Source organism: Triturus cristatus, chromosome 11, assembly GCF_964204655.1.
Source record: "Triturus cristatus chromosome 11, aTriCri1.1, whole genome shotgun sequence".
In the NCBI taxonomy this organism is placed as follows: Eukaryota; Metazoa; Chordata; class Amphibia; order Caudata; family Salamandridae; genus Triturus; species Triturus cristatus.
This window is the reverse complement of record NC_140594.1, coordinates 1,064,577,998-1,064,604,111: the sequence shown is the minus strand read 5'-3', so window position 1 is coordinate 1,064,604,111 and position 26,114 is coordinate 1,064,577,998. Positions and strand designations below refer to the sequence as shown.

The 26,114-nt window shown below is 45.0% G+C and overlaps 2 protein-coding genes across 2 annotated transcripts in view; one reads left to right on the top strand and one right to left on the bottom strand.

The window, feature by feature from the left end:
* The window catches only part of MRPL47 (mitochondrial ribosomal protein L47), a 50,430-nt gene extending 32,449 nt beyond the window's left edge, over positions 1–17,981 (bottom strand). Inside the window, exon 1 of the mRNA XM_085635389.1 lies at positions 17,649–17,981. Within this exon, the coding sequence (XP_085491515.1) occupies positions 17,649–17,752 (104 nt within the window). The 5' untranslated portion in view covers positions 17,753–17,981. The remainder of the gene's footprint in view (positions 1–17,648) is intronic.
* Positions 17,982–18,057: 76 nt separating this feature from the next.
* Positions 18,058–26,114, top strand: part of NDUFB5 (NADH:ubiquinone oxidoreductase subunit B5) — a 72,028-nt gene continuing 63,971 nt past the window's right edge. Inside the window, exon 1 of the mRNA XM_085635391.1 lies at positions 18,058–18,288. Coding sequence (XP_085491517.1) covers positions 18,171–18,288 — 118 coding nt within the window. The 5' untranslated portion in view covers positions 18,058–18,170. The remainder of the gene's footprint in view (positions 18,289–26,114) is intronic.

The window sequence follows — 26,114 nt, the reverse complement described above, 5'->3', positions numbered from 1 at the left end:
ACCATCTTCCACCCTCCTGGTGATAGCACCCTCTTCTTAGAAGAAATAACTGATTAACACGGGTCTCCTGAACCAACTTGAATGACGTGTTCTTGGGTGACTTCAACATTCACTCGAACATCTCTGAAGACACCATAGTCCGTAAACTTAGATAAATTAGTGAAATAAAGGACCTCATCCAACTCTGCAACAAACCAACCCATATCAAAGGCGCCTCTCTTGATGCGATTATCACCAAAAATGATCTTGCCTCACTTCGATCCATCACTCCTATTGACTGGTCTGACCACCATCTGATACCGTTTAATTTAGAGATCCACCTCTGATATCATCTAACCCCATCGGACAGACCTAAGTACTGGGCTAGGAAACTCAAGCAAATCCCTATAACTGAACTGGAGAACAGGATCGATGCCCAACTACAGCAGCATCCCCCACTCACACAGTGGATGACCTCACCGCCCACTATAACACTGTGGTATCTGCTGTTCTTGACCAAGTGGCACCGCTCAAACTTAAATAATCTAGAACTATCCAATCTAAATCCTGGTTCAACTCAGATCTTAACGACGAGAGGAGACTACTCAGACAGTCAGAAAGGTATGGAGACAAAACGTCTCCATAGTGCACCCCTCACTCCTAAGAGCGGCACAGATTTCCTATAAGGGATACCTTTAGAGAAAACGCCACTTTTTTTCCCAACCAACTTGACCACATGAAGAACAGACCCAGGGAGTTCTTCAACATTATTAAACAGCAAACTACCATCCCCCCTCCCCCGCCCCACACACACAAAACAAAAGCCACCATGGAATGCTGTGAAGAAATTGCCAACTTCAAACTTCTTCACTGATAAAATTGCAAAAATTGAGCAATTACTCATTCAAGTCACAAATCCGACATCCCTATCAACCTTCCCCACTACATCTCTCCCCTTTACGGCAGCGCCTCCTCTAGACATAACCAAGGACTGTTTAGCCTCTAAAAAACGAATTTCAACTTGGATCCCCCTCATCTGAAAAACAAAGTGAATTAGTCAGAATTTAAACCCATGACAGAGATTGAAGTCTTCAATATAATTGAGAACTTGAAGCCCACATCCCACACTACAGATCCTCTCCCATCCACAATAGTACAAAACCTCAACCATATCATTGCCCCATTCTGGACTAAAATCATCAACTCATCTCTCTCCTCATGCAGTGTTCCTGACTCCCTACAACTAGGCCAAATAACACCCATACTCAAAAAAACAGGGTCTGACCCCAATGACCTCAATAACCTCAGATCTATCACCAACCTCCCCTTTCTCCCTAAAACATTTGAGAAGTGCGTCCTAAAACAACTTAACCAACATATAGAAGTATTCAACCTCCATGACACCTTCCTATCTGGGTTCAGGAAAGGCTGGGCACTGAAACTTCGATGCTCAATATCTCGGATGACACCCGCAGATCCTTAGACGAAGGTGATGCTTGCCTGCGAAAACTACTTGACTTGTCTGCGGCATTCAATACTGTACATCACCCAGCATTACTGTAGACACTCAAGAACCACACTGGTATCATTGACACAGTCTTAAGATGGTTCACTTCGTACCTGCAACATCACTCGCAACAAATAAAAATCAACAACTGCCTCTCGAATCCTACACTAGTTCATCAGGGTGTACCCCAAGGCTCTACTCTATCCCCATCCCTTTTCAATCTCTACATGGAACCCCTTACTGTTATCCTGAACCAAGAAGGGGTCAAACATCTATACGTCAATGACACCCAACTCTATTACATCCTACATCTGAATGCCACTCTAATCAAGATACAAGCTTGGCTTAATATCAATCACTTAAAGCTGAACCCCAACAAAACTGAACTACTTCTTTTTTCCCCTAAAAACAACCCTTTACCAATCCAAGTCTGGCTCAAGAATCTGGACGCCCTACATTTTTCTCCAACTCTGTCCAACTCCATTAAGTCCTAAGGCATCACCCTGGACCAAAACATCAAATTGAAGGACCACATCAACAACTCAGCCAAAGGAGCACTCTTATACGCTAAAACCCCTCAAGAAAGTCCAACCTTTCATCCCCCTGAAGATTTTAAGACGGTAGTGCAATCCCTAGACCTCTCAAAACTGGATTATGGTAATGCTATCATCACAGGAACTCCGAAAACTCACCTTGCCCCGTTAAGTTCAGTTCTCAACATGGCAGCCCGGCTACTAACATATTGCAAAAGATTTGAGCACATCACACCGGCCCTCAAGAGCCTCAACTGGCTCCCAATCGAAGGAAGATGTTCCTACAAGACTGCTTGCATCACCCATAAAGCCCTTCACACAGATAAACCTAACTATCTGGAGAACAAACTTTCGTAAGCTGGAAGAGTCAGATCTTTAAGGAGCTCCCAGACACTTCTTCTCATACTTCCCAAACTGAAAAAGAAATCCACCCAGACACGCTCTTTTTCTGGAAATGCCCCCGTGATCTGGAACTCTCTCCCGAGAGACCTACGCTGCAACCCCTCCTTTTCCGGCTTCAAACGGGCCCTTAATCAACTCGTGCTCAACAAATACATAAACACACACCCTGAGTTTCTGCCCTAATCTCACGCACATTCTGACTTGACCAGGTCAAGCACCACATTTATTGTTTAAGCGGTCCACTATGTCTTATGTCTTTTAGCTTATGCTGTTTCCCAGGTCTGCATACTGAAACTACACTGGCTGCCAAACGACTTTCTTTGTCTGTATTTATGCAAGTACTTAATGTATAAGACTTGGAATTATATGTAAAGTGCTGAGATACATTCTGGTCTAGCTAGCGCTATATACAACTTATAAATAAATATTTCCAAAACACGACTGGGGCGGGACTGCTTGTTACATTCCTTTGCATAATATATAGACAGCCTTGGCCATAGTACCAATTTCACCAAATCTCATGTTATGGTGATTGGCCCTCAGTTTAAAAAAACAGAACGTTTCAGGTCATAGGAAATATTATGAGCAATGTGGCCACTTTTCTCTACTTAGACATATTGTTTGCCTCATCTTTGTCCTGGTCCCCCCGTGGTTGCTAACAGATGTAATATGCTTGTCAAGAGCATAGCCTCTGTTCTTGAGTTTTCTACAAGACTGAGAAATAAATCTATTACGGTCATGTTGGATATATACAAAGCCAAATGTATTGCCATTGTTGCTTTGGCAGCGATATTTGGCGGTATTTGTCAATCTTTCTGCTCTGTCATTGAGAACACATTCTTAAGAAGACTCTTATGTCTCCCTCAAAGTTCCTCTACTTATATTTTTCATGATGAACTTGGGTTAGGGTTTTTGTCTGATATCCTGCAGATGCACCCTTTGCTACTTTGGCTATCTGTCTCGTTGAGACCTGAAAAGCGCCTTAATCATCTTACTCTGAAGGACTGTTTGTCCCTTGACTGTATGCCCAGTATTGCCTGGATAAACTATGGTACAGTGTGCTTAAGCAAACTGGGTTGGCCTGACATTTTTAACTGTCCTGATTCTATAGTTACTGGCAATTTTGCCTTTACAAAGGTGGCATTTATGGCCTGGAAAACAAAATAAAGAGCCCTAACTGAAATTGATAAGTCCTCTGTCAGGGCTGATGTACTGTTACAAACTTCTTTGGCTCTGGAGCCTTAATTTATTTTTGATATGCCTAATCACCATTGATTTATTTTGATTTGTTTAAGACTTAATTTGTTCCACCACCAGCTAGCAATCCCCAGGGGGAGCTCATTTGATTCTACTGTTGCCCTATGTAGATGTGACGGCGTTTCTATACAGGACACCTTGCACTTCATGTTTTTTTAATAACAGATTTTATTGGTAGTGCAACACGGCCTGAAAGGCCCTCATATATAAACATATCAAATATGGCACAGTTCTGAGTAATACCAATGTTGCAGAACTTCAAAACCCCAGGCACAGACTGGATACTACACCCGAACCCCACAGAATATCAGTCCACAGAATAGGAATGAAGAAAGCTACAGGCTAATGCTTACATGACTATATGATCGTATCTCCTGCTCTATGAGGGATTCTGAGGGCTGCGCAGAGAGCAAGTCAATACCCCTACATTCTGCCCACCGCTTCCAGATTTTATTATGTTTCTGAGGGCAACACCATTTCCGAAATACTACTAGTTCCATCCCCATGCATCTGTCAGGACAACACTTGAGCCAGATAAGAGGTTACCCTGTGCCAGAAGGGCAAGTGTGCGGTGCAGCTCCATGCTGTGTGAAGGAAGGTCCCCTCCTCCCGCCACAGCGGAGACATGTGGGGAAGGATAATACTCCCATATGCCAAAGTCGGGACCTTGTGTAGTATGCTCGATGCAGGTAAACTAAATAAAGCGAAAACGTGATGAAATGGCAGCGCCTCCTGGACATGTCAAGGCCTCTGTCCAGTCATCGTCATTTAGGTCCTCGATATTTCCATCCCAGGTCGCCTGCAACGTGCCCAGAGTGGTGTGGCTATGTGTGATCAGAGTGTTGTATAGTGGTCTGATCTTTCACAAAACAAAAGGAACAACACAGCCCTACACTCACAACCAAGTGTGTGTGTCGCACCGCTCTCCAGACGTTACCCGTCTGCCCTCCTCAATTTAAATTAATGTGCGAGTTATTAACTCTACAGTGTGCACTTCCACTGCCCCTGCTGTTCCCAAGGGGCAAATCCACTGATCCACAAAACTGCTACCCACTGTGGATTGCACCACCAAATATCAATGTCCAAAAATAGTAAACACCAAAAAGTCCATCCAATGATTATCCATTTTCTAGATTTCTTTATTCTTCTTTATTTTATGCAAGAAAACACCAGGCAGCCAACGCGTTTCGTTCTTATGAAAAGAACTTCGTCAGGGCTTCACTTCAATAATTGTAACACGCTACGGGCACAGTGGCCATTTATTAGAAAGAAGATACATTATTACAGAAATGTTACAATTATTGAAGTGAAGCCCTGACGAAGTTCTTTTCATAAGAACGAAACGCGTTGGCTGCCTGGTGTTTTCTTGCATAAAATAAAGAAGAATAAAGAAATCTAGAAAATGGATAATCATTGGATGGACTTAGTGCACTTGTGAGGAGATACTATTGTGTATACACGAGTTTCGCTACGGACACAGTGGCCATTTATTAGAAAGAAGATACATTATTACAGAAATGTTACAATTATTGAAGTGAAGCCCTGACGAAGTTCTTTTCATAAGAACGAAACGCGTTGGCTGCCTGGTGTTTTATTGCATAAAATAAAGAAGAATAAAGAAATCTAGAAAATGGATAATCATTGGATGGACTTTTTGGTGTTTACTATTTTTGGACATTGATATTTGGTGGTGCAATCCACAGTGGGTAGCAGTGGTCTGATCTTGTGAGCGCCTATATCTCCCACTAACAGCCGCACTTCTAATGGGTTAAACTCTGGTAAATCCATCAGGTCCTTTATAAATGGTGTCAGGGCGTCCAAGTTGTCAATACTTATAAAATTGACCACGGTGGCGCTGATACTCATCCTGCAGCGGTTGAAATGTTTTGATCATTGTCCCCTTCATAATGTCACCCAAGGTGGATAAGCCAATTAGGTCCCATGTGCAGAAACCCAGGCAGCACCGTTACTTGCCGAATAGAAATTCCATGCCACAGTGGGGTCGCCAGAGTCAACTTCTCCCACCAGCCCAAACCATCGGACCGTCCGCCGCCATAATTGAATAACCACTTTAGCCGCGTGGTATATTCCCGTATGACTATAGAGGAAATCTGTGTTCATTTCATCCAGTTCTATGATATATGGCATTTGGGTGCCACTTTTGAATTCACTTTGTGCTAAAGTGGTTGTTGTCAAAATAGTCATCGAAAATGCTGTCATAGCTTTTTGTTTCCTCAACAATGAGTATAGACATTGGGAAAGGTGATGGAGAGTAGAGGGAATGTTATATACTATCTCCTGATAGAGACATGGCAATCACAGTCAAAGTGGCTAATGAGGTCTTTTCTACCCACCATTGAAGGTATGAGCAACCTTCTACACCTCAAATCCACAAACAAAGGCTTAGTCAGAGCAGAGTGTGTATAACTACTGAAGGTGTTTCCTTAGCTTTGAGCCCTTCTCCTCGAGTTGGCCAGCGCCTTTATCCTCTCAAAGATCTTAAGACTTTAGATTTCTGCAACCTTTAGAAACATGCTCCAATAGCAAAGAGAACGTACATATGATATGCCCATAAACATCTGCCATCTTGAACTACTCACAAACACAGAGCTTGAAGCAAGTAGCTATGGAACTGAAAGAAAAGAACTTTAGGTATCCATGGATAAATGTTTCTAAAAGTAAGGTTTTGGTTACGAAACGAGGAAAAAATAGAAAAGTTTGTAATTTTAATTGGAGAATTGGTTCCGAAAAATTGGAGATTGTAGATTCTTACCTTTATCTGGGGGAAGTTATTTTAAGTAGTAAAAGGATTAGTCCCCATATTGAACATAGCTCTTGTAAAGCGACATCGCATGCAAATGGACTATGCCTATTTTATAGTGCTATGTGTCGAAGACATTTCTCACATCTGCTTTTAGTTTTTAAAGCTAAAATTCCTCCCACCTTGTTATATGCAATTGAATCCATACCAGTCAGTGAATGGAGCTTCTTGGATAAGATCGAAGGCCAAATCTTCTATAAATTATGTAATCTTAATACTCTTGTCCCAATAGCTGCCATTAGGCTAGAATTTGGCTTGGTAAGTTCTTCTTTAGGTCTCGGCTAGCGAAGGCTGCGCTTTCGCAGTCTCGCTTGCGAGATTAAATGTTTTTCAGTAGTGGGGCTTGAACCCGCCCCTCTTCTCCATTGGCTGGCTTCCTAAATGGAGGCCAGCCATTGGAGGAGAGGGGCGTCTGTCCATTGAAGCCCAGTCTTTTTCGGATTCGGGGGCGTGTTTTTTAGTTTCTTTCTCTCCTCTGGAATGTAAACATTCCAGCCAATGGGAAGAGGAGAGAAAGAAAAACACGCCCCGAATCCGAAAATGACGCTGCGTTTCTCCGAGGTATTTCTGCTTGACCTCGGAGAAAGATGGTGGTGTTCATGGCATCATCCAGCTGCCCCGGTTAAAGTCCTTTAAAGCAGCCAAGCTGCGCATATGCTGCGCCAGGGCGACTCCCAGGCACCCAGCGTGCACTCTACTTTATGCCATGTTTCTTCATTGACCGAACCACAAAAAGACCTTGAAAATATTTTAAAGGCTTTCTTATTTTTAACAATTGTATAGCGCTTTATGGCCCCTCGGCTGAGAGCGCTGCTGCGATGGTAACGTCACCGCTGCCCCAGCTGCTCCAGGAAGGGAGTCCGGGAGAGGCACCTCGCACAGCGACACCTGTGTTCCGCGGCAGACTCCTGCAGGATCCAGTGTCCTCGTCTCCCGGAGTTACCAGGCTGGCGGCGTCTGCAGGTGAGCCTCGGGGTGGGCGGCGTCTCGGAGGGGCTCGGGGGAGTCCAGTGAGGGCTGAGGGCACGGGCAGTACCCTCGACGAGGCTGTCGACTAGGCAGGAACGGAGCGCAGTACCGAACGTTCTTCTTCCGCGTGTTCTACTCATTTCGTGCCCTCACTTCTAATCTCTGGTGGAACGAGGGTATTTTAGGGCTCTTGGCCCCCCTAAATTCCAAGCGCTGTACTCCCCTAGCCCCCCTCCGGAGATCCACACACCGGACCCCAAACTATTCAGAGTTACACGACCAGCCTTCCTCTCTGGAGGGGTTTCTTTATATTCTTCTTATTTTACCACAGGTGGCCGCCGAAGCTTCTCCGGAGATCCGTGCTGTCCCATCATACTCTCCACAAAGCGCTTCAATGCCTCGCCAGGGGTAGTAAGCGCTATCTAAATAAAATATATGATAAAGACGCTCCCTGAATCATAATCGACCTGAGGTCTCCTGTGTTTTATCTCTGAGGGGGTGGAGTTCTCTGTCTCCTGTCTCCAAAGTGACCCTGCATTTTTTTATTTAGGTCCCTGACACCCTTTGCCCTCTCCAGGTGCAAGTGCATGGTCTCTTCGTGTCCCCTTACTGTCCTCATTCTGCGTGCCCTTGTGTCCCATCTACGGAGAGTCCATGCTCCTGAGGTCGAAGGGTCTGAGCATCCTCCTACTCCTGTTACTCGCTGTCTCGGGGCTGTGCGCATCCTTTCTCTGGGCCATGTTGTGCATGCTCTCTATGGTGCACCATGGTGCTATTGACATTGTAAATAACAATGCCGTTTCTTTAAATGTTTTAAAAACATAAACAAAAATAATGTCATGAGCAATGCCAATAGCTCTAACTTTAACAATGCCGAGACCATTGCATTGTAAATGCTTGTTTACAAGGTTTAGCTAGGGTAATATGTTGGGGGTACCAGCTAAAGAACCTTGAACCTTTTTCAATGAGGAGTTTTATGCGACAGGAAATTTTTTCACGACAAATGTATAAATACTCTTTTTTTTAGCGATTTCTCCTTGGCACTGCAATATTTTAATGTGCAAGAGGATTTCATGCTGTCCTTCTCTCACAGAATTGAAATCTTTTTTAAAGATTTCAAGTGGCGTAATTAGCCATCAGAGATATGTCATTATATGTAGAGCAAGGGCCAGACTGGAAACAATAGTCAAGGATTCTTCCCTGAGGGTTCCTCAGAAGTACCTCTTCTGGAATTTAAGCCACGGTATTCGCCGGTGGCTCACCCTCTGTCGTATGAATCTTTTACCACTAAATGACTTAACCGTAAATTGGTCACTTAATAGGAAAGGTGGAAAAAACTGCAACTTTTGTAATCAGGGTATTCAGAACCGTGATCATATTTTATTTGTATGTCTGGCTTTGACTTCATCTCGATTTAGGTGGCTCCGACAAATGTTTATCCAGAATGGTATTAAAAATGTTTCTGCTGCCCGAGAATTTTTGTTTTGTCTAAAAAATGTAATAGTATGCATAAAACTTTTTAAGGGAGTTTATGAATATATTTAAAATGTTCTTAATTAGTCTCTGAGTATGGTTGGCTATGCATTTAATTAGTTTTCTTATTATATTGCCTTCAAAATTTCAAGCTCTTATGTTTCCTCGACCATATGTATTTATTTCTCACCTGTGGAAAATATATACTTATGATTGTTGTTAACTTATCGCTGTTTGCACTAAATTAGGTTTGATCTATCTTAAATAAGTCCTAAGGGAAATTATTTTGCTGCTTTTTGATGCACTTTATATGAAATATATGGTGCTGCTATGGTATGATAATTTTCCTAATTGTACTTATACTTAACAGGTTTTGATCCTTTCCCATCTCAGTATAGGATGTAACTTTACGATTGCCGCTATATGATGCACTTTATTTAATAATTTTCCGTTAGATGAAATTGCTTCCTTATGTTATTCTATCAAATCGCACACGTTTTAGAATGTTATACTGTGTCATTCTTCGTTTTCCTCTACTTGAGGGCCCCACTACTGCCTAAAGAATCCCCCAGAGTCAATTTCGGAAATCTTTGATGTCTCTTGATGATCTAAATCTGTACAAATTGATGTAGCGACATAGATATAATGGTTTTAATGAAGTGTATTCTATAATTATTGCTGTTTTTTTTTTATATAGCTGTCTATGTACGTCTTAAGTGGACCTCATTAGAAATCCAAATTCTTAATAAACATATTGAATTGAACTTAAAAGGCAGGCACACACCAGCAATAGTTATTGGGTGTGTTACGACTCAGCATCTCACAGAATGTGTTAATAGCTTCCTTACAACAACAAACAAGCATTGGCATAGCCAATAGGTCTCGCTTTTGGGACCTTCTAAGTATTTAGTTATTCTGATGGATACATCTGCCAGTGGATTCCTCACCTTCTGAATATCCCCTGCGCCAGCATTCCACTGAACTTTTTTCCCCAGCTCTCTACGCTGACGTGGACGTCATAATGCTTCGGCTCCGCAAGCGACTCCGTATGACGTCACCGGAGCCATAAGAGAGCCACGTCGGCGTGATGACGTCAGTTCCCTTTTTTCCGCGCTGTTGACGCGTAACAGTTTTCCAGCACTCTCCTGCTACTTTGTAGTCTTGTAGTGGGTTACTTTTGTGAATTCACCAGGTCTTTGACTAGGAAGTCAGGTTTCAAACCTTGTAGGGAATGTGGGGGCCACATGTCAATGACTGACCCCCATGAAGATTGTTTGTGGTGCCTTTCTTCTGACCACGACATGGAGGACTGTTCCAGCTGCAGAAGAATGAACCCAAAGGCCTTGAAGGAGAGAGAGGCGTAGCTCTTCATGGCCAAGGCGAAGAAGGAAAAGAGGGGTAGGAAGAAGGAGAGATCGAGGCCGGAGTCATCGACTTCACACTCTTCGAAGTCGAAGAAGCATCACAAGAAAAGAAAGCATAGCTCTCGGCGCCGGTCTTCGAAAAGCAAGGCTTTGAGATCGCCGTCGCCTTGACGTCGAAGTAAGGATGTTGTATCTCCTTCTCCATCTCCTGGGAAGTCTCCAGAGAGGTCACCTTTGCCGAAGCGGACTCCGGCGCGGCCCCCGGCGCAGTCACCGGCGCAGTCTCCGGCGCCAGTGGAGTCTTCTGCTTCGGACGTCGTGCAAGAACAAGAAAAAGAGCTTTCGCCAGAGCCGGCTCATCCTGTGGCTCCTGTTGAGGACTTTTCGGCTCCGGTTCCAGGTACTCCTCAGCCGAATTCGGGATCAATCCCTTATCCGCAGTTCCCGACTCCGGGTGCGGATTCGACGCATTTTCTTAATGCAATGTATGGGATTTTTCAATGGGCTGCCTTCCCATCCGGCGTACCATCTGGTCCTGTTGGTCCTATGGCATACACCTTGGGAGTGCCGCAGCATTATGCTCAGGCCCCATTTATGCCCTTTTTGCCGATGGCTCCTTCGTGGCAGTTTCCGGCGCACGCTGGGGATCCATCTCGACTTCGTTTGGATCGGCCTTCTTCGGAGCCTTCCTCGAAGCCGTTGCCGACTCCCTCGGCTCCACGTCCGGCACCGCTAGCTCCACGTTCGGTTCCACCGACTCCGCGTACGGCGCTGGTTCCTCAGATCCGTTCAAGGAGAGAGGCCCAGAGAGTCTTGGAAGAGGAACGTTATAGGGAGGAAGTGGAAGAAGGTGAGGTGGATACATCTTCGGACGACTGAGGGCATTCAAGATGCTAGTGGTCTTGATACAACTCCGGAGTGGGAGCATTCTTCTACTAGAACCTCGCCACCGCAAGAACTGGCTCCCTATCATTTAGTTATTAAGAAGGCCACAGAGTTGCTGGACTTGCAGTAACCCTCTGCTGAATATAAACCAAACCTTCTAACTGAAGTACTACATTCGCCAGCTTCAACTATTGAACCCTTGTTGCCTTTTAATGAGGCTATCTTGGAGCCAGTTATGGACGTCTGGCGTAAGCCACTCTCTTCGCCGGCAGTCTCCAGACAGGTGGCAAGGAGATATAGGGTGGCTCCTGGGGATCCAAGTTTTCTATCTTCCCACCCTTCTCCAGAAAGCCTTTTGGTGCAAGCTTCATGTTTGAAGCATTCTTCAGGCGCCTTCCCTCAGACTCCTGCGGATAGGGAGTCTAAAAAAGACTGATCAGGCAGCTAAAAAGACCTTTTCTTCAGGGAGCATGGCGCTTAAATCCACTAATGCCACCTGCTTACTAGGGCGCTACGTTCATGCTCTTATGGATTCTATAACATCATTAGCCCCTAAGCTGCCAGAAGGAGATAAATCTTCGTTTATGGAGGTGGTCACTGACACTCAGGCTGCTGCAAGGCAGGCAATTCAGTCGGGACTTGACACGGCTGATTCTGTGGCAAGGATAATGGGATCGTCGATAGCCACTAGGAGGCAAGCGCGGCTTCGTTCTTCTGGCTTCTCTACTGATGTTCAAGCCACTTTGGTAGATTTGCCTTTTGACGGAGAAAACCTTTTTGGCGAAAAGGCTGATTCCGCCTTGCAAAGATTTAAAGAGAGCAGGGTAACGGCTAAATCTTTAGGATTACAGACTCCTGCTAAGGGATTTGGTCTTAGGACATTTAGAGGCTTTGGGAGATCCTCATTTCGTTCCTCCCGGCAGCCTCAACTGCAGCAGCAACAACAGCAGCAGCAGAATCCCCTCTATAGGTTGTATAGAGGAAGGCAAAGTGGACGGAGAGGTTCTGGCCGCAACCCATCTTCATCTTCGGCCTCCTCTGCTCCCAATGAAGCTTCAGGGAAGCAGCCCTAGATCCCCCATCCTAGATCATGTGAGACCTGTGGGGGGTCGGATGTCCCACTTTCTGCGAGGTTGGAAATATGTTACAACCGACCTTTGGGTTTTAAACCTCGTGGAGACTGGGTACGCCCTTCCCTTTCGGGAGTTTCCTCCCCCTTACCCTCCTTGCCAGGGTTACTGCTCACAAGACCATCTGCTTCTTTTGCAGAAGGAGGTTGTAGCTTTGCTTCAAAAGGGTACGATAGAGGTGGTTCCAGAGCAGGAAAGGGGTCAGGGATGCTACTCCCGGTATTTCCTGATTCCCAAGAAGGACGGCAGATTGCGTCCGATCCTGGACCTCAGAGCCTTGAATTTTTACCTGAAACAGGAGAAATTCAAGATGCTGACCCTTGCGCAGGTTCTTCAAGCGTTGCAGCAAGGAGACTGGATGGTGTCGCTCGACTTGCAGGACGCGTACTTTCATGTCCCGATCCTGAAGTCGCATAGGAAGTATCTCCGTTTTATGGTTGGGTCGCAACACTACCAGTTTGCGGTCCTCCCGTTTGGTCTTACTACCGCACCTCGAGTCTTCACGAAGGTGATGGCGGTGGTGGCTGCTCATCTCAGGAGGTCGGGTATTCCGGTTTTCCCCTACCTGGACGACTGGCTTCTGAAGGCAGAGTCCCCAGAGATGGTGCAACATCATCTGCAGGTAACATCTCAGCTGTTATTCGACTTGGGTTTTTCGATCAATGTGCCCAAATCTCACCTGGTGCCCTCTCAACGCAACCTGTTCATAGGGGCGGTACTGGACACTACTGTGTGTCGAGCATTTCCTCCTCCTCAAAGAATTCTCGACATTCAGGAGTTGAACCCTTTATTCCACAATGGAGCGGTTGTTCCAGTTCTGAAGGTCCTTCGTCTGCTCGGTCTGTTCGCTTCCTGCATTCTGTTGGTCAACCATGCACACTGGCACATGAGGGCGCTCCAGTGGTGCCTCCGCAGGCAGTGGTATCTGCACAACGGAGATCTCCGGGAGTCGATCAGGATCACCAGAGAAGCTGCAGCGGATCTATCTTGGTGGAGCGTGGCGGGCAATCTGTCTCAAGGGAAGCCCTTCCATCTGCCTCCATCGGTGGCCACAGTGATAACGGATGCCTCCGCCCTAGGGTGGGGTGTGCATCTGGGGGATCTGGAGATCAAAGGTCTTTGGTCTCCAGAGGAAAGGTTGCTTCACATCAAACTTCTGGAATTGCGGGCGATTCGTTGGGCACTCAAGGCCTTCCTCCCTTCCCTTCGCGGTCAGTCTGTTCAAGTCCTGACGGACAACACTACCGCGATGTGGTATGTCAACAAGCAGGGAGGAGTGGGGTCGCATTGTCTCTGCAGAGAGGCTCTGCGTCTATGGTCCTGGGCTCAGGACCATCAGATTTGTCTAATGGCAAATCATCTGGCTGGGGTGCTGAACGTACGTGCGGACAGTCTCAGTCGGCAGTTCTCCGCCGACCACGAGTGGAGGCTGCATCCGGAGGTGGTTCGTCATGTCTTTCGGACGTGGGGGACACCTCGGGTGGACTTATTCGCCACCCGCGAGAACGCGCACTGCCCGTCATTTTGCAGTCTCCATTATCCGATGCAGGGAGCGTTGGGGGACGCGTTTCAGTTGAGTTGGGGCTCACAACTCCTTTATGCGTTTCCTCCCATACCCTTGATTCCTCGGGTTCCGAGGAAGATTCGCCAAGACCGGGCCCAAGTTATTTTGGTCGCCCCGGATTGGCCAAGAAGGGTGTGGTATACAGATCTTCTCCACCTCTCCTCGTGCCCTCCGCTCCGTCTCCCTCTGAGGGCAGACCTCCTCTCGCAGTTGGAGGGGCAGGTTCTACACCCCCACCTCCAGAGCTTACACCTTCATGCCTGGAGATTGAACGGGGCAACCTGAATTCCTTCTCTCTCCCGCCTGATGTGGTGGATGTTATTTTATCGGCCAGGCGACACTCCACCAAGTCCATTTACTCATATAGGTGGTCTAAGTTTGTTAAATGAGAGAGATCCATTGACCCTTTAAAAGCCCATCTTTCTAATGTGCTTCAGTTTGCTCTTTCCCTGGCTCAGCAGGGCTGTGCTGTGGCCACGGTCAAGGGCTATCTATCGGCCTTATCGGTTTTTCTAGGTCTTCCTGATAAGCCGTCATTATTTAAATCTCCTATTGTACTAAGGTTTATCAAAGGACTTACAAACAGGTTTCACCTACTCCTTTTGTAATGCCACAGTGGGACCTTAATCTTGTCTTAACTTTTCTGATGGGGACTCCGTTTGAGCCTCTTCATAGTTGTCCTTTGAGGCTGTTGTCCTTTAAGACGGTCTTTCTTGTAGCCATAACCTCGGCAAGGAGCTTCAAGCTCTTAATTCTAAACCCCCGTTTTTAACATTACATGCTGAAAGGATGGTACTCAGGACCAGGGCTGCTTTCCTGCCTAAAGTGGTTACTCCGTTTCATTTGGGGCAGTCTATTACTCTCCCTGTTTTTTATCCACCTCCTCATCCCTCCAAGGAGGAGGAAAGGCTTCATCGTCTGGACCCAAAAAGAGCTGTGAGCTTTTACTTGGACAGAACGAAGGACTTTCGTTTGGACGATCAGCTCTTCGTGGGCTATGTTGGACATTCTAAAGGAAGAGCTGTGCACAAGCGCACTCTATCAAGATGGATCATCCTTGCCATCAAGTTCTGCTATGCCCTGGCTGGTAAGGTTCCTCCTGAGGGTATTAGAGCTCACTCTACTAGGGCTAAGTCTTCCACCTCTGCTTTGGCCAGGGGTGTTCCTGTGGCAGACATTTGTAAGGCCGCGACTTGGGCCTCCCTCCATACCTTCGCAAAGCATTATTGCTTAGACTCTGAGATGAGGGGGGGAGGGCCACTTCGCGCGCTCTGTCTTGCAAGACTTTTTGGTATAGGAAGGTGGACACCCTCCTCCGGGAGTGGGACTGCTGTGGGAATCTATTCACAAGGTGAGGAATCCACTGGCAGATGTATCCATCAGAAGAACAAGTTACTTACCTTCGGTAACGCTTTTTCTGGTGGATACAGTATCTGCCTGTGGATTCCTCACTGGCCCACCCCCTCCCCGTTGTCCACCTTTGTATACCTTAAAAGATGTCTTGCTTGAGATGTTGTTATGCTTTGTAGCTTCTTTCTTTCTGATACATTGGTAGGAAATGATTGTTTTCTTTAGCTTTCCTTTTGTTTATGTACTATGTATATTTGATTGTATATTGTATACTGTGTATACTTTGAATCTGTCGTTGGTCCACCTGTGTGCCTCGGAGGCACAGAAAAAATGGGTGGAACTGACGTCATCACGCCGACGTGGCTCTCTTATGGCTCCGGTGACGTCATACGGAGTCGCGAGCGGAGCCGAAGCATTATGACGTCCACGTCGGCGTAGAGAGCTGGGGAAAAAAGTTACGTGGAATGCTGGCGCAGGGGATATTCACAAGGTGAGGAATCCACAGGCAGATACTGTATCCACCAGAAAAAGCGTTACCGAAGGTAAGTAACTTGTTCTGCAGCACAATATCCTTGGTGCAACCACATCAACTGTTGCGTGGCTAAACACTTATAAGGTCCCAAAGGCGAGACCTATTGGCTATGCCAATGCTTGGTGTGGTTGTGTGTGTGGTTGTGTGTGTGTGTGTGTGTGTGTGTGTGTGTGGTTGTGTGTGTGTGTGTGGTTATGTGGTTAGGTGTGGGTGGGTGTGGTTGTGTGTGTGTGTGGTTGTGTGTGTGTGGTTGTGTGTGTGTGTGTGGTTGTGGGTGTGGTTGTGTGTGTGGTTGTGGGTGTGTGTGGTTGTGTATGTGTGGTTGTGTATGTGTGGTTGTGTATGTGTGGTTGTGTGTGTGGTTGTGGGTGTGGTTGTACGTGTGTGTGGTTGTATGTGGGGTTGTGTGTGTGTGGGTGTGTGTATGTGTGTGGTTGTGGGTGTGTGGTTGTGTGTGCGTGTGGTAGTAATACTAAAAGCATCTCAAAATAAAGGAACACAAACATCGAGTTTGTGGAAAGAGAAAGCACGTTGTAAGTCAAACGGGCGCAGCAAAGCATTCACACAACAACAAAACAAACGAGATCGCTTAGCGAAGATTGAGTGCTGATAATGGATACACACAGCCCATCATCTTAAGAGTTTGACTGTAGCCAATGTGCACTCAAGCCTGCCCCCTCCTTGTGAGTTGCACCCCATATTTCATGAGTTGTAACTGCTGCACCCACCATAGCGCTCTGAGATCTAAAGCGCTACATAGGTCTAATCGATTAACCAGTCGCCAACATGCTGTGCTTTTAAAGAGAATGTGCCAAAAGTTTCCAGCTTCCTCATCATGTCCTCAAGAAAGCGCCAACGAAAGGACTCCTTGAATGGTGCAACAGACATGAAGCAGCCACTGCGATCAGAAATAAACACTATGAACTTTGTCCAGTTTCACAATAACATTTCCTTAATGTTTTTTAAGTCACTAAACAGTAATGCTAAAAGCATCTCAAAATAAAGAAACACAAACATCGAGTTTGTGGAAAGAGAAAGCACATTGTAAGTCAAACGGGCGCAGCAAAGCATTAACACAACATGTTCTTTGATGTTCTTTGAACGAGAAAATCAAAGGGGCGTCGCGAAAGTGATCGCGGGCTAAAGTGACAGTGATCACAGGCACTTAATGAGCATGATGAGGTTTGACAGCCTCTGCTCCTAAGCGCGCGCCCGCGCACATGCACTGTAGCTCTAGGCTGGCCATGGTAGCATTTTTTGAGCCCTCACAAAAAGTCTCGCCAGACCAGCGCATGCGCTGGGTCAGGCAAGACCTAAAAACATCACTTGCAAAATCTCTAACTAGTATGTGTTCGTGATGATACCATCCAGGAAGACAGGTGCATCAGACACCTTAACCTACTAAGTAACGTTATCAATAGCGAAATATGGTTTGTATGGGTAATCGGGCAGGGAGAAACAATGTAGTAGAATGTGGAGAAGAGGTGTTGGCAGCGGCCAGGGCACCATGTGACTGGGCAATAGCTCGCCTAATCGTCCCGATCCCCCCCACCCAACGCCTTTTTTTGTGTGCATCTTTTATATAGCGCGAACTCGCCCCGAATGTATTAGAGCGCTGTACATGAGCACCGTATTTACATTACATAGACCCTTAGGGGTGATTTGTTCGCGCTTTACAAATGCCGGGTTATTATTCATGAAACGGGCAGTAAGTGAGCGACAAGGGAGGCGCTGTGACATAGTGGTATGGTCACTCTCAAGCTCAGTTTCGTGATAAACGGGAGCACATTGCCTTTCTGTAGTTGTAAGGGTGCACATTGCCTTTCTGTAGTTGCGCTGTTATGACATGCACTTAGCATAGTTGAATGCTATGTTATCCTACCCAGATTCGACGCACATGCCCCGGGCTCTTGTTCCCCAGCCCCGCAGGACAGTTGTCAGCCGCTTGCACAGCATCCCCATCATACCAGCCGAGGTCGCCGCCATATTGGTGGTGTGAGTGTGACCCTTACACCGGCACCCATAATTCCAACCGCTTTGAAATCACTTCCGTCAACAGTTACTCTACAACCTCCCGATGAAACAAGTGCTTAATTGAAAGGAACAGCGGCGCAAAAATTCCAGTGAATATCCAAATGTTATCTGCCGAAAGCAGTTCATGAAAGCCTAGACTAAAAACGTATCTAATACTGTTGGTCACACACTTTCAAATGGGAGTATCTTATATTTGCCCTGAAGAAAGATGGCGGAGACGAACGTTTAGTTTGAGGGAGGCATGGAAGTAGTGGTAGGACTATCTCTAAAACCACTTTTATTTGTGCCATTAGCAAAGATGGCGGGGCCCAGTCTTTTCAATCCGGTTTACCTTCTTCCCAGAACTCCGCGCACCTGCCCCTGAACAAAGATGGCGGGGATGAGCCTGCTTAGGGCAGCTTTGGGGGCCGCTACGAGGCTAAACCCCCTGAAAAATGCTGTACCCCGGGGAAATCTGCTGGGTCGGAGTGGATCGAAGATACCCATTGGTATGAGAATTTGAGGAATAGGGTTACGATTGCTTTCTTGCACATTGACCTGCTTCTCCGGCATGTGACCTTGCTGGGGACAGGATTTTCTAGGGACGTGCTCGCCCACCCGCACTTAAGTATAATAACACCTTCAAACACATAACTCGTCAGGCGCAGTGGTTTAGGGGTGAATGTACTACGATGTAAATTATTCAGCACACACATCCTGGGCAGTTCAATAGCACTATTAACACACCCTTCAACTCTAGTTTGGAAGTGAGTCAGATGCTTTCTGTATTGACATTATTTATTTTAGAATATTCCCAATTAATAATTTTGTGGGTTTTTTCTTCTAAATATTGAAATGGCTAAATTGATGCATCGTGTAGCTCACAACCCATCAAATTCGCGATGAGGATTCTCTTAAGAAGCTGGTTTATTTTTTGTTAATCAGCAGTTTGGTTCCCTACCAATGTTGAAATTAGATGAGTAGAAAGATGGAGCCGTATGTAAGGTAAAGGTGGCGTACCTTTTAGAATGTCAATTTAGATTTGCTGTATGGGTTTTTTAAAATTGTACTCCTAATGTTTTTTATTCTGTTCCTTCATTAAGAATTACTTTGAGGCATGTTTTTTTGGGTTGGTGATTGGAATGTTGTGTTGGTGTTTGGAATGTTTCAAGTTATTTATCCTAGGCTATCGCTTTTGTATATGATTTTAAGTAATCATATAATAAAGATTCATTCATTGACATTGATCCTAGGCTGTTTTATGATGCTGCTTGTTTAAGTAAAAATAACTAATGATGGGTGGAGTGCTCAACAATGCAAATATTCACCCCCAGCCACGGCTCAGTCCAAAGAGAACAGGTCCCATTTTAGCCATTTAATTTTTTTTTAAAAATCCCAATGTGTGCAAACAGCTACGAACGGTGCTGAGATTTGGGGCTTCGCCAATAGTACCTGCATCCAACAGGAAGAGAATAAATTCTGCAGGAAGTTATTGGCTGCCCCAATCTCCACACCCCAATACACCTGCCATAAGGAACTTAACCTACATTTTATTGAAGATTTTATTAGGGGCTGCCCTGCCCTTTTCTGGTTATCGGTTGTGAGAAGTTGGCCTGATGTATGATGTCACTAGTTATAGTGTACACCTTATATCAGTCCAAATACCCTTATGGTGATTGGTTGTAAAGTCAACCTTATAGACCAGCTATCCTAGTGGTAGCATGGACAAGAGCAGTCTTAGGCTAAACTCTGAATGGCATGTAAAGCCAGCTGTGATACCATATATAATGTAAGAAAGCACCCCCCAACAACATGGGGTGTGTCCCCCAGGCGCGTAACTGTCCTCAAATGGGTTTCAAAAAATTGTACAGGATTCTTCAATGTTCGATGTTGAAAAACTTTATTTGTTATTCAAAATTCATCGTGAGCGTTTTTTTATCAATTCAAACGCATTGCAAAGATTATAGCGTTGATTGTAAATTCCCAATGCATTTCGGCATAAGCCTTCCTCAGGGGAATTCTAGAAAAACAATAAAGATGACGATAAGCGCTGTATCTGAGGTATATTAGTTACTCTTGTGTTGAGAAAAGAAGGTGCAAAAAGTGATTAAAAACCGATCAAATGCAGACATGCATGGTTGTGGTGAGGAAAAATAAGAATAAAAATGAGTTTTTAGGCGCAGATATTACCATGCTCGTGAGGATTATAAAGACCCGTTTCAATAACCCAAAGTGAATATTGGCGGTTAAATCAGCGTGTTGTTACGACTATAGATTGTTTCAAACAAAATGTCTAATGGAGAAACGGTGACAAACGATGTGCTTATTATTAAAGTTTGCCTCCAGTAATAAAGTTAGTGAGAAAGCATAAAAGCATTCTGAAGCGGTGACGAAAGTTGTTCTTACCCAGTGTTGAAAAGCGGAGGTATGTGCTCACGCGTTCGAGTCACGAACGTGAAGGTGGTTGTGAATCGGAGTCTGAAGCGGAAGTAAAAGGTTGACAGCGTGTGACGTGAAAAAAATGGTGTACATAGAAATAGGACTGCTGTTAGATTACGGGCGACCTAAGAAAACTAAGTTAGCTAAGTAAAGATAGATAATAAAGGTGATGAATGGTTAAGCGCGAGTTGGGTGAACTTAAACGCGAGTAGGGTGAACTTAAAAAAAAGGAGTGTGGAAAAGCGTGCCATGTTACGGTGTATCAACACAGTTTCACATGATGACATGATAACATGAAAGAACAGAAGCGTCAATGTGAATGTAATTAACAATGTTAAATCTATGGAAAAAAATATAAAGAAGATCTTACAAAAAACTACGTTTTAGGAATAAGGCAATTGGTGACTATACAAGACATGTAAACCACATTAAGGATACATTGTATTTAGGGCAATAATAGATAGCATAAAAATTCTGTGCGGTCATTTAAACCATCGGGTTTCATCGAGTTCAACAAATATATCCAATGATTCTCTCTTTTGAGAAGAAAGTTATGATTGTCTCTTCCTTGAGTTTTAGTAACAGTCTCTAGAATGCAAAATTTCAGTTGGCTGATGTTATGCCCAGCTTCCAAAAAATGTTGTGCGACCGATGATTTCTGTTGTTTTGTTCTGATGTTGGACTTGTGTTCATTCAGTCTGATTTTTATCTTCCTTTCGGTTTGCCCGACGTATACTTTGCCACAAGGGCATTTGAGCATATATACAACATTAGAGGTGTCACAGGTGGCCGTGGTTTTTATTCTGATTTTGTGCCCTTTCATTGGGTGAGTAATATATTCACCTTTCATAACGTTGTTGCAGCTGTTACAGTTTAAACAAGGAATGGTTCCTTTGAATGATAAATTTGAAAGAGGTTGGTTAGGTTGATTGAGAATTTCACCTATGTTTTTATTCCTTGTATAAGCGAAAATAGGTTCTTGGTCAAAAATGTGGTTAAACTCCTGCTCCAGTTTAAGCAATTGCCAATGCTTTTTTATGATACGTTTAAACTTGACACTGACGGTGGAATATTTAGATACCACCGTGATTTGGTTTTTGATGGGTTTGGGTTGAATAACCATTAGTTCCTCACGGTTTCTACTGGATGATCTTTCTTGAGCCATTTGCAGTACCTGATCTGGATAACCGCGGGATTTGAATCTTTTTACAAGTTGGTTAAGTTGATGAATGGATTCGTCTGGGTTGGATACTATTCTCTTTATTCGGAGCATTTGTGAAAATGGGAGATGTTGCTTGAGAGGTGGAGGATGAAAGCTTTGGTAATGAAGAGTATTATTTCTGTCAGTACTTTTCCTGTAAAGATTTGTTTCAAATCCTGTTGATGTTTTGGTAATGGTAACATCCAAGAAGTTGATGGTATCTGTGTGGATGTTGAAAGTAAATTGTAAGCGTTGATCTATTTGGTTGAGGCTATTGAGTTGGTCTTTGAGGATGTGAATGGGGCCATTCCATATCATGATGATGTCGTCTATGAATCTGAGGTATAGTTTTAAGTAATTGGTCCATGCTGGTGTGTTGAGGATGTGATCTTCCTCAAATTGGTTCATGAAAATGTTGGCATATGCTGGAGCTGCGCAATTGCCCATAGATGTACCAGTTAACTGTTGATACCACTCATTTTTGTATTGAAAATAGCTGTGCATCAAAGTAAACTCCATTAATTCCATCAAAAAAACTTGCAGATTTTGTGTGTAGTGGGAATGCAGTAACGCTTGTTCAATAGCTTCCAAGCCCATTTGATGGGGGATCGATGTATATAACGAGTTGACATCTACTGTGCATAGGGTAATATTTTCATTTTCAGTGATGGTGATTTGATTGAGTTTGATTAAAAAATCAGTCGTGTCTTTGAGAAAGGATCTCATAGAGTTAACGCTAGGTTGTAGATGACGGTCCAAGTATTTGCCAACCGGTTCATGAATGCTTCCCCGGGTTGATACAATGGGGCGGCATGGAGGTTTAGTAGGATGCTTGTGAATTTTTGGCACCAAAAAAATTGTGGGACTCTTGGGATTAGGTTGAATGAGAAACTTTTGGACTTTCTCATTAATAGTACCTTTATCAACGGCTGTTTGTACAATGGTCTGTAAAACCTCTTTGTATTGTGATGTAGGATTGTTCTCCAATCTCATGTAGGTACTTGAGTCTTGAATGTGAGCTGTTATTTGCGATTCGTAGTAGCTGGTACTGAGTATCACTAATGCTCCTCCTTTGTCTGCTTTAGTGCAGGTTATGTCTGGTTTATTTGCGATGTTCCTTAAAATACCCTTCTCTTTGTTGGTTAGGTTGTTGTATTTTGGGCTTGTTTTGTTGTAGTTGAGTTTTGCTAAATCTTGTTTGACTGCAGATTCAAATAGATCCAAACATTTATGACTGATTGGGGCCATAAATGTGCTCCTCACTTGTAAACCCAATAAGGGGTCCTCATCTTTTTCCTGGATTGGTGTTATAATATTGTCAAAAAAGTGGCGCAATCTTAATTTCCTCATCAGTTTAAAAAAGCTGATATGGAGTTCAAGAAGGTTACTTGCTGCAGTCAGAACAAAGGATGTACCCTTCTGCAAGATTTTTAACTCAATGTCACTAAAATGGTGATCGGAAATATTGATGACTAGATTGTCCATTAGTTCCCTTTCTTGGATCGTTCCTTCTTGCCCGTGACTGTGCGTGTTTGTGGAGGATCCTTGTCTTTTTCTTTGGCTTTTTCTACGGCCCCGCCTGGGTCGTCTTGTTGCATGTGGCCTACCTCTAAAAAAGGGACCTCTTCAGTATTTGGGGAAGTAGTTGATGTCGATGGTACGTTTTCTGGAGTCTTCGCTGGTACTTTGTCTTTCATGTTATCATGTCATCATGTGAAACTGTGTTGATACACCGTAACATGGCACGCTTTTCCACACTCCTTTTTTTTAAGTTCACCCTACTCGCGTTTAAGTTCACCCAACTTGCGCTTAACCATTCATCACCTTTATTATCTATCTTTACTTAGCTAACTTAGTTTTCTTAGGTCGCCCGTAATCTAACAGCAGTCCTATTTCTATGTACACCATTTTTTTCACGTCACACGCTGTCAACCTTTTACTTCCGCTTCAGACTCCGATTCACAACCACCTTCACGTTCGTGACTCGAACGCGTGAGCACATACCTCCGCTTTTCAACACTGGGTAAGAACAACTTTCGTCACCGCTTCAGAATGCTTTTATGCTTTCTCACTAACTTTATTACTGGAAGCAAACTTTAATAATAAGCACATCGTTTGTCACCGTTTCTCCATTAGACATTTTGTTTGAAACAATCTATAGTCGTAACAACACGCTGATTTAACCGCCAATATTCACTTTGGGTTATTGAAACGGGTCTTTATAATCCTCACGAGCATGGTAATATCTGCGCCTAAAAACTCATTTTTATTCTTATTTTTCCTCACCACAACCATGCATGTCTGCATTTGATCGGTTTTTAATCACTTTTTGCACCTTCTTTTCTCAACACAAGAGTAACTAATATACCTCAGATACAGCGCTTATCGTCATCTTTATTGTTTTTCTAGAATTCCCCTGAGGAAGGCTTATGCCGAAATGCATTGGGAATTTACAATCAACGCTATAATCTTTGCAATGCGTTTGAATTGATAAAAAAACGCTCACGATGAATTTTGAATAACAAATAAAGTTTTTCAACATCGAACATTGAAGAATCCTGTACAATTTTTTGAAACCCATTTGAGGACAGTTACGCGCCTGGGGGACACACCCCATGTTGTTGGGGGGTGCTTTCTTACATTTATTCACGCCCTAGTTCGGAGGACGCACCCCGGGGCACGACGCAAACTACAAACCATCACTGAATCTCCAGGTTGTGCACGTACCAAATCAATTTCATTTCTATAATACCATATATAATCCCTTGAATACCAAATGAAAGGACACCACAACAGATATATATATAAAATAAAGTGTATTTATTCTAAGCAAACCCTCAGCACTCTTTATGAGATTAGAGGTAAGTACAACACAGTCTTATTTAAGCATACATTAAGTCACACAGGTAAGTAATACAGTTAGGCCCTAGGGGCCACGCAAACCATATACTAAGTAAGTGGTATAAGAACCACTGTCACGGAAATAGAATGGGCCTAGGCCTAGGGAATCGCTGGGGCTACACTACACTAGCGTTAGTTAGGAAGTGGGAGGCCCACGGGATTCGTGTGCAGAGTGGAAACACTCACGCGTAATGCGTAAAAGTCAATAGCAATAGTACGGTTTAGAAAACGGTAGATTTAGGACACTTCCGGAGTAGCTAGGAAGTTGAGACTTGAAAACTAGACACTAGGATAGTCACTATCCTGATGAGCACCGGAGTACCCAAGTTACCTAGCCCACAGGCTGCGGGTGCATAGGGGTGAAGATGCGTCGTTTTCGTCGTCGACTCCTATGGATGCCTGAAGAAAGATGCTGACAGGCAGTCAGTGAAGAGTGTCCGGTGGATCCCAAGGCTGGGATCAAGAAGAGAAGAAACCTGCAAGCAGAAGGTACAGAGTCAAGGTCACTAGCCAGTGACCACGTGGAACCAGGAAGGAACCAGGCGATGTCGTGAAGATTGCAGGTGAAGGTGAAGCTTGTCGCTGCAGCCAGGAGGACCAGGAAGCGTCGAGGACGACCAGGACCAGGAGGCGAGCTGTCCCACGAAGGCTCTTGCTGTCGGCGGCGTCGAAGTTGGACTAGGACTCACCAAGCCTTGGCAAGCGGAACCCACAAAGAACGAAGGACTTGCTTCTGGTGCAGACCAGGCAGGTCTGGGGTGCTTCTCCTTTGCAGAGAAGCGGGAGCCAGTCTGGAGGAGCCAAACCAGCGCGGAAGATTTCAGGGTGCGTCGTCACAAAGGCCACTAGCCAGCGGGCAAGCAACCGGACAGACGCGGCAAGCAGGAAAATGCAGAAGGGCCCCACGCAGGACTCGTGGAGTGTGGGGGGCTGATCTTCGGTGCAGATGGTGCTTGGGGTTGGGGCTTCTCAATCCCCGGTGCACAACTTCGAGGGTACCTCAGAAGCTGCGCTTTAAGTTACTAGCCACTTTTTCCAGGTAGCCGGTCCCACGTCGCTCGTCGCCTCCACGGATCTCAGCTTTGCTGTCGATGTGGATCAGGGTCGGAGAAGTCTGGAAGTCAAGGCTCTGGTCGGGCTCTGCGGTCGGTTCCTCGTAGAACGTGGGCAAAGCAAAGGGTAGTCTCTTGATGGTGCCTGTTTGCACAGGGTAGCCACTCCTTGGCTACAAGGGAGATTCTTCAGTCTTCTTCTTTCGTCGAATGTCGAAGGTCCAGAGTTTCTGTTCAGTTTTGCAGGTTCAGGATAATCTAAAGTCTTGAGGCCCAACTCCCACTCTTATACTAATCTGGGGGGCTGGGATACCTGCTAGGTCACGCCTTATGGGTGGGACCTGGGAGGGGGTGGTTACACCCACTTCCCTTTGTCCAGTTTCGCGCCAGAGCTGGGGCTGGAGTGCCCCAGCGCCGGTTTGAACTGGACTATGCAAGGAACACCTTGTGTGCCCCAGGCATGTCTCATTCCTTTCAGCCCACCCTGCCCCAATACACTAAAGGCTGTCTGGGGAGGTGCTAGCACCTCCCCAAGCAGGAAACCTATTGTCCAGGCCTCCCTGGCTGGGATCACTCCCAGCAGCAGGAGGTCAGACTTGTGTCTGTGGCAGCAGCATCCATTTTGTGATGCTGAGGCTTTGGTTAGAGATAAACAGCAAAGTAGGATTTTAACATGTCTCTCCCTCTAGAAGGGAGGGATAATATCCTCATCACCAGAAATGGTATGGGGGTATTATTCCAA